General features: G+C 36.4%; 2 protein-coding genes across 4 annotated transcripts; one reads left to right on the plus strand and one right to left on the minus strand.

Moving 5' to 3' along the window:
* Positions 1–1,963: 1,963 nt before the first annotated feature.
* Positions 1,964–5,316, plus strand: LOC118038568 (protein ENHANCED DISEASE RESISTANCE 2-like). The gene is made up of 3 exons (XM_035044960.2): positions 1,964–2,195; positions 3,042–3,994; positions 5,000–5,316. Coding segments are annotated over exons 2-3 (948 nt in total). The 5' UTR covers positions 1,964–2,195; positions 3,042–3,047; the 3' UTR covers positions 5,001–5,316.
* A 1,205-nt stretch (positions 5,317–6,521) lies between these two features.
* On the minus strand, positions 6,522–8,528 carry LOC118038569 (RHOMBOID-like protein 13). 3 transcript variants are annotated; one of them, XR_012168518.1, is made up of 2 exons: positions 6,925–8,466; positions 6,522–6,747 (listed from the first exon to the last, which is right to left on the minus strand). XR_012168518.1 is itself a non-coding variant. In XM_035044962.2 (2 exons), exon 2 carries the CDS (start codon positions 7,914–7,916, stop codon positions 7,107–7,109), a length of 810 nt encoding a protein of 269 aa, XP_034900853.1. In that variant the 5' UTR covers positions 7,917–8,280; positions 8,376–8,528; the 3' UTR covers positions 6,522–7,106. The 3 variants fall into 3 exon arrangements, 1 of the variants encoding a protein (XP_034900853.1); XR_004685782.1 differs by having other exon boundaries at positions 6,891–8,466; XM_035044962.2 differs by having other exon boundaries at positions 6,522–8,280; positions 8,376–8,528.
* Between the last annotated feature and the right edge of the window lie 258 nt (positions 8,529–8,786).

The raw sequence follows: 8,786 nt of genomic DNA on the forward strand, positions 1-8,786 counted from the left end.
CATGAATATCTTTAGTAATATTAATCCTTAATCATGATAGCAATCCCTGATCATGTTTATTTTCAGTACTAATATTATTTCCAGTAGATTGAATAATATCCTCAACAGCTTCGAAGAACTGAACAACTTTCAAATCCATCAAGTAAAATGTCAATTACTTGAATGTTATTTGAAACAATGAATGATCAGCATAAAAACAATAACCCATCTACTGATTTAAATATAGTACAGAGATCATATTGCAGCTGAAAAGGAATAGCAGGATGGATAGACATGGTTCCCATTCTCTAAGAAATCCATCACTTGAACATCCAATGGATGAATGCCAGCATCTGATTTTGGAATCGAAGACAGGCAGTAGTTTAGTCCAAGTTCCCTCAACACTGTGATCGATGCCCAGAACACAACAATTTTATGTGGTTCAGCAATCTTCTATGTCCAGGCCGAGCAGCCAATTTCATTATATAGAGAAAAAAACTACAATCTACGACAATGGAGGAGGAGCAACACCTCAACTTAACTCCCACTCTCTGTAATGGTCTCACATCTCTCTCTCTCTCTCTCTGCTGCTACAGCTACTGCTTGATTTATAATTACCTCGAAAATCCGGCAGCAATGAGAATAATCTGAATTTCTCAATTTCAAAACCAAATGCACAAATTCGAATTGGAAGAAAGAAACCGAAAGTTCTGATGAAAGCTCGGAACTCCATTCAAATGCAGCAGCCAGGTTCTTGTCATCAGAGTGACTAAATCTTTCTAATTAGATTGATTAAGAAAGTAGCTTTTTTAAAGTGATTTTCACTTAAAAAACAATTTTTATATATATTTTTACGTGCTTTTCTATTATAACTGTCTTTTCTGTAGCGAAACAGAAGCCAACTACTGCCTTGGTAACTCTTGTTCATCCCAAATCAACTAAAAAAACCTGCAACACTATCGTATATCTTCTCTCAACACATGCTGCGCAACACATTACCTGTCTCTTTTTTTTTTTTTCGATTTATGCACCAAGATTAATCTCAAGGCTCACTGAACATTCTGCAAACCCAGTAAACATGTAAAACACCATAAAAATGACAAACATACACATTGAGATTTGAACCCAAAATACAAAAACAAGAAAATCCTTATCACCGCTGGGCTACAAGTCTCGGTGTACATTACCTGTCTCTCTTAATCAGCAACTTAATGTCTCATCGAGTAGAAAGAAAGATGAGCAGGGTTAACATCATCAATCCAATTCACAAAACTGCCTGTAAATAATTTTTGAGCAATTCAAATAATAAAAAATAAAATTAAAAGAAAAATAATTATAAAAAAAAATAAAAAAAATTGAGTCAATTAAGTTAATGCACAAAACTTGTTACTTGATGCATCCAACTATAATAATATTATAAAAAATAAAATAAATTATAAAATTTAATTTTTAATAAATATAATATTATAAAATAAAATTAAAAAAAAAACAAAATATTATTTCTGATCAATATTTTACAAGAAGGGAAATAGCGATTTCCTCTCTTCAATTATTTCTGTTAATTTCGATTGCAAACTTCGGCAAATTAGTTTTTTTAGTGAATTCGGTTCCAATTTTAATTGTCAACCCAATGTAGATTCTTAAAGTTAAAATTGAAAAAATAAATTGTTGTCATTCGGTTGCAAATAAAAAAAATTAAAAAAAAATGAACTGTTTCTTCCAAGCATTTATAGGATTTTAAAGTTTGAAAGTGAGGACGGTATTTTTTTTAGTTCAATAATCAAATATCCTAGAACTAACTTACATGTTAATCAAAACTAATTTTCCATGCAACAATTTACTTGAGATAATCAAAGTAGCCCGAGAGACGTGGAGCTTTTCTGATTGGTCAACATCATTAAATCTGTCAGAAATTTACTTGGTACCGGTTTATCCGGTATCTCCTCCATGTCATAATCATCTCGCACTCTCAAAGACCAACTGCTTTAGCCAGTTTTCAGTAAATAACAAAACAGAGCAAGTTTTCTTCGCAAGGAATATCAAAATCCATACAAACGAAAAGCAAACAACTTTTAACCTTTATTGAAGGCTGTCTTTGAAGCTTCCTTGTAAAGACAAATCAAGCAGACAAAACCCTTTGTGTTTCTGTTTCTAATTTGGGTTTTTTTCAGAAATCTTGATTCTTTGAGTGACCCTTTGTCTTCTCCACAAAAAAGGTTAGAACTTTGTGGTTTTAATTGCTTTTTTAGCTTAATTTCTTTGGTGTTTCTGTTTTTTTTTTTTGTTGGCTTGTGGGGATTTTAGTTATTGAGTGATTTATGTTTTTGGTTGCAAATCTGGTAGGATTTTGTAGCTACCCATTGTGGGTTTCTTGCTAAATTTACACTTGTGTAGATAATAGCATGTTTACTTGTGTGGTTTTTTTTTTGTTTAATGGTGGCTCTTTTGGTTTTGGTTTTGGTTTTGGTTTTGATTTTGATAATTTGTTGATTCTTTTTGCGGTTTTAGATGTAATTGGTGTAGTGTAGTTTACTTTCTTGGCAAATGCTGTGGATTTTGGTTTGGTGGGGTTTCTTTGCTGGTTTCAATGATGTTGTTGTGTGTTTAGTTCATGTGAATTTGTTTTCATGAAAGCGAGGTAGATTTGGAAACATTTTCCATGAAAACTGTGTTCATATAACTATATGTACCAAAGCTTATCACTTATACGTGTTGATATATACGATGAATTATTAGTTCTTGATGATAAGATTTTTATTCAGGTCAATAAAAGCTCATAGAACAACCCTTTAAAGAAAATTTTGCAGTGACTAATGTAGTATGGAGATTCTTGACTCTGAAAATAGCGATCTCTTTATCTGGTTATGTTTTGATGGGTTTGAGAGAGTAATGTTTAGTCATTTCAATGCATGTTTTGTTTTATGACGTGAGGGTGTTTTTTACCTTCATAGAGTTGGCAGGAGCATCTATAGAACTGTGCCACAGATTGCACATGTCTGATCTTTCCCATTATTGGTTTTGTTTTGTCACGTTTGGTTAATTGATATGTTTGGTCCAAACAGAGTCATATGGCCAGCCTCGGTGATGGGGAGCATCAATGGTTAGAGAGAGTAAAATCAGAGGGGGCTTTTCCACTACTTGATCCAGATAATTGTTCAAATGGCTGGGCATCTCCACCTGGAGACTATTTCATGGTAAGAGGTCCAGAGTATTTGACAACTAAGACTAAAATCCCTGGTGGAGAATATCTTTTAAAGCCTCTTGGATTTGACTGGATTAAAGGGTCTAATAAGATTGCAGAGGTTTTGAAGAATCAAAAAAACCGTGTGAGGAAGGTTATTGAAGAAGAGTTTCCAGATGGTGATAAGCCTTTTGTTTGGGCATTTAATCTACAACTCCCGGGTAAGGACAACTATAGTGCTGTGGCGTATTTTGTAGCCACAGAGCCATTTCCTGAGGGATCTTTAGTTGATCAGTTCTTGAATGGTGATGATGGGTTTAGAAATTCAAGGCTTAAACTGATTGCCAACATTGTCAAAGGCCCCTGGATAGTAAGAAAGGCAGTCGGAGAGCAGGCTGTGTGCATTATTGGGCGTGCCCTTTCTTCCAAGTACTGTGTTGCAGAGAATTTCTTCGAAGTGGATGTGGATATCGGATCTTCAATGGTTGCAAGTGCAATAGTTCATTTGGCGTTTGGTTACATCTCAATGTTGACTGTTGACCTGGCTTTTCTCATCGAGGCTCAAAGTGAGTCAGAGCTTCCAGAACGACTCTTAGGCGCCGTCAGATTTTCTGATCTAAACCCTGCTTGTGCTTCCTTATATGAACTGTCATATGGAAGTACCGATAATTTGCAGTCCTCATTGCCGACCCGCTTATGGAAGTCAATTGGACAGGGGTTTTCTCAACTCCTTCATCCCGTGCCAGGGGCTCAAGAAAATAGTTCTGCCTCTGGCACAACCCATGGTAATGAAACTTCGGAGCTCAAAGAGGGCAATGAAGACACAAAGAAATGGTAAGAGTTGTGAATTGCAATTACCTTCATATTCTTACATTTGAATGAGTGAAGGTTTAAATTTTGGTATGTTTCGGGCCATGTAAAAGTGAGCTCACAGAAAAGATCTAAAGATTTCAATAATATCTTTGGTTTGCATCACAAGAAGACTATTATAATGTCATGGTGGCTTTATCCATAGAATATCTGCCTTTTCAGAAATCAGATGGACAGGGATCTGGCATGCGTAATTAAACTCTTTGCATGCAACTTCATCATTTGTATGTCATATTGACATGTGCTGATTGATGGTATTTAAACCTAAGATGCACGCAATCTATGATTTGTTTCCATCATCTGGAGGTTGTTAACTTATAATACTTGTATAACATGCAAAACCATTCAATGCCTTATCTCCAAATCTGTTCTCATGCTCGCCTTTCCTTTTCTAATACCAGTACTAGGGTTGTTCTTCCTTGTGTTAATTATTGCTTTCCTGTCAAATTCTATCTTGGTTGAGTATGCAAGTATTATCAATCACCACATTCTCGATCCTACTTCATAGTCCATGCTTTGGAAAATTTTCCTCCTGATGAAAGTCCGTCATCAGTGTCCGTTCCCAAGACCATTTCCCTAATTTACAAAATCCGGTTACTCCAGAAATTGGCTATATTCCCACACGTACCTTGTCTCAATAACTGCATCCAACTTATCCTGCGCCTCTTGTGCAATTAGTTAAAGATTGATTAAAGCTCTGAGATACTCTATAAAAGTGAAGTGCAGAAACTTCATGTGACAGATTTTTTAAGGCTCTCGTTTATTATCAAATTTCTCTTAAGAATTGTTCCAGATATTTCATTTCATGCATGTGATACTTTTGTCATGGTGCATCATAATCTATTCTTATAAAGTTATTTGCCTTGCTGGTTCTAAAATTATTAATTGGCATCCATTTTTCTTTTAACCAATCAATGTGGTCGAGCATTGAACTAACTGTTATCCTTTGATGAACTGTAATATTTGCAGATGAATCAGATGTTCCTGGTGGACAGTGTATATGTGGGTGTTGGAGTTGCTTAATCTAGAAGTCACAGAATGATTTAAGTGGTAACAAGTAGCCAATGTTCACTGCATTCAAGTGCTTGGTTGCTAGTCCTAGTCGTGCCATTTTATTCTTTCAATTTGTTGTAGTTATGAATATACTATATGGGCGAGCAGTCAAAGAGTCATGTTATTTATTGGCAAGTATTAAAATTGTTGATAGCTTATTCTGATACATTTGTAATTCAAAAGTATTATTTCCACAAAAAGCTGAGTTGAATTTGCCAATTTCATTTCTGCTATTAACTTGGGGTTATGAGGAGATGATCGAGGCAGGACAGTGTAGCCTTCCTTAGCAAGTTGGAATTGTTCCTCGATTAGCTTCAAGCTCTTCCACTGCCGCAGGCTGTGGTCCTAGTGGTTGGTACCTTGCTGTTTCTTGATCTAGACCTCTTGCATCTTATTATGGATTGCCTTTTCGTTGAGCTTGTTAAGTCCCTTTCCTGTGTAGTTGGTTGAGCTTGTTAAGCCCCTTTCCTGTGTAGTTGGCTGTAAACTTCATGGTAATACGGCAAAACTTGAAACTTTGTGTCAATTATTTTCGGGTATCAATGGCCATCTGCAGGAGCTACTGTCAGCGTCACCTTTGGTAGGGATGAAACATATCTCAGCTTTGATGTAATCTGTCTACTGTTGCCCGTTGGACTCCACACGTTACCTTCTTTCTGGCTTAATAGCTTAATATAAGGATTGGATTATGTTGATTGTTATCACTCTTGTGTCTAGTGGGGCTCAGGCAACGCAATCAAAGCAGTTTTAGCCACTATAGATGGCACTCAAAGATGATGAAGTATGCTGCCATTCTAGAGCTTTGAGGTTAGGTAAGCTCGGTCCAAAGATCTGAAACAGCTTATTAAATTTATGGTATTTTCGATTCTTTTAACCCAAGCAGTGCATAATCCAGCAGACAACAAAAATCAGCTGAACTAATTGTTCCATCAGGAAATACTTAAAATCTGAATGATAAGGCCATTCAACAATGAGAATTCAAGGCTAGGACAACCGAGCAAAGTGATCTCCATGCAAAAAGAATCCATGAGAACCCGCAGGAGACCCTTAAACAATGACATTGATAGCATTGAAGTCGAGTATATCCAATATAAACGATTGGAATAGCTGCCATCACTACATTCAGCAAGTGTTTTGTTTACCAGATCAAAACACGCCCCCGCCCCCTCCCCCTTTTTTTTGTTGCCAAAACCCGAGTGCTTCGTAAATGAATAATCCAAGAATTCATCAATCTCAGACTGAGAAATCGAAGGAAAGTCTCATTCCCAGCAATTTTTTTTGCCATAGCCAAGTAGGAAACAGTGCCTCCCCGATTCTAAATTGGATGCGACTTTGCATATGATGATTGATAGTGATCCGGAAACATCGTCCAAACAACCATTGTGTGCATAGATGCCCTAGCCATTAATTTATGCAATAAATAACTATAAGCATAGCATTCATCCAAAAGAAAAGAAAAGAAAACTTATGCATCACAGTCAAACAATGGTCAGAGTGCAAAATACAAGTTGAGAGTTGAGCGACAACTGATGCACAAAAGATTGAATACAAAAAAGCATGTTCAGTTTTTAAGCTTTATAGTTACATAGAACAGTAATATCTTCATTGCATTACAACGGATCTGTGAACAAGTTCCTTTTCATCATTCTTGAATAATATTGTGCCTAACAAAAAAGAAAATCACGAGATCAGAAGACCAAAGAATTTCAAAAGTAAGAAAAGCTGCAGTACAACAAACAAGGAACTAGAGGACAAAACAATGGCCGATAATCTCAAACCACATTGGTCTACAACAACAAGCATTTACCATTCTAATAAATGACTGAATGCGAAAGCTGCACCTGTAAATCTGCAAGTCTACAGCAGAAATGAGTGCCAGCTTGAGCTTTGATGGCCGGGAAGATGCGACAAATCCCAGTGTAAAAGTCCAGCTTGACAGAGCATACTTAAATAGTATCGAGATTTGACTCTTCAGAAAGTAAAGCCCCTAGTTAACAAATGGGGATAACATCTTTAACAGAAGTTAAACGATTTCAACACCTTCAACTGGTAGTGCACTCATCTGCAATGTTCTACCAGTTCCAGGAAACCGCACAGAAGGCAGGGAAGGATCCATAACAGATTCAATCTCAATAAAATCAAAATCATAAGCACCTGACCGCTTCAAACTGACCACAGAAAAAAGCACAATCCATCCAAGCATTGATATTGCCCAGAAATTGTTCATCCCATGTATCAAACCCCATGCTATAGCATATCCAACAACAATTCCAGATAAATGGCCAAGAAAACTCGCTTGTGGAACAATAATTGATGTAAAAATCAATGACTCAAAAGGCGCAAAACTGATAGGAAGTGAAAGGAATCCAAAAAGATCCAACTTCGAGGATGGTTGCTTCACAGAAAGAATTGTCATCCACCCAAATACAACACAAGAGTACCCAACAGCCGTCACTCTCCGAAAATACTCTAATTTGAATCTTTGTATCAATATATGGTACATCCCCAGTACTAGTGCCCCAGACAATACGACTAACACAAGTGTGTAGTGAAGATAATAAGCCATTCCAAGGCCAATGTGCCCCAACTGTTCTACAACCCCTAGACTCCAAAGTGCGCTCATATTGAAAACAAGATGAATAACACTAATATGTGAAAAAGCAGAGGTAATTATCCTCCAATGGTGCCCTTCAACTGCATTTTCATAACTTAATCCCACATGAGAGTACCCGATATTTTTCTTCTGTATATAAAACCATATAGCGCTACATATTCCAATTATACAACTTGTAGCTGGTTTTTCCACAATCTCATAAAACAATGGCCTCCCCATCTATGACAAAGCCCTTGTTCACTTCCTCTCTTAAAAACCACAAGTTACTCAACAACGCAATACCAGATAGAGCTTTTCCACAACCAAAACATCCACCAAAGCTCCAAAAAAAGTGGGTTCTCCTCAGAGATCAAAACTTTATAAGACAACACAAACCCTTTTCAAATCTATCAAATTTGAATAACCCCAAATGAAAATAACACCAAAAAACCTAAACTTTACACATCTAACCAATCCAACATGAATAAAAATCGGGATTTTCTATATAATCAAACACCAACCCTTTTCTCACACTTAATTCCTCATAAAGTACAAGTAAATTCTACACGCAAATCCCGGTAATGGTACTAAAGTTCTGAAATTCCTATTGCAAGAACAATAATAGAAAAGAAAGTTCAGATTTTGTACACCAAAAAGTAAGAGAACAAAAGAAATTTTTTAGAGAGATAATTTCGTCACCTTTTTGCTTCAAATTGATTGAGAAGTTGCTTGAGCTTTCTAGTTTTCTGTCTTTCTGGGTGTTTCTGTCTTTTGCACAGGTGTCATGGTTTTGAAAGCTTATATATGGTACACACCTTTTGAACAGCAAGGAGACATGGCTCCCCTCATTGATGCTTGTCCCCTATGGCCCAAAGGTGGCAATCAAGGACAAATGACGTGTAGTTTGCATTGTGTGTTTGAACGACACATGACAAACGCACAAGTTGTGATTAGGAGCTATTTGCGAACGGACACTGATGATGGACATTATGTGTTTTAGGTTTTGTTTTTTTTAGAAAAAAATAGTTGCTGTGTAATTAAGTAATGAGTATTTAAATAGTTACTCCAAATCTGATAGGGTTGGATATCCAAAATCTAAATCCATGTGAA

This window comes from Populus alba, chromosome 17, assembly GCF_005239225.2.
Source record: "Populus alba chromosome 17, ASM523922v2, whole genome shotgun sequence".
Taxonomy (NCBI): domain Eukaryota; kingdom Viridiplantae; phylum Streptophyta; class Magnoliopsida; order Malpighiales; family Salicaceae; genus Populus; species Populus alba.

Excerpts from the sequence above, each read along its gene's own strand:
- LOC118038568 (XM_035044960.2), top strand. The coding sequence starts at position 3,048 with ATGGCCAGCCTCGGTGATGGGGAGCATCAATGGTTAGAGAGAGTAAAA.
- LOC118038569 (XM_035044962.2), bottom strand. The coding sequence starts at position 7,916 with ATGGGGAGGCCATTGTTTTATGAGATTGTGGAAAAACCAGCTACAAGT.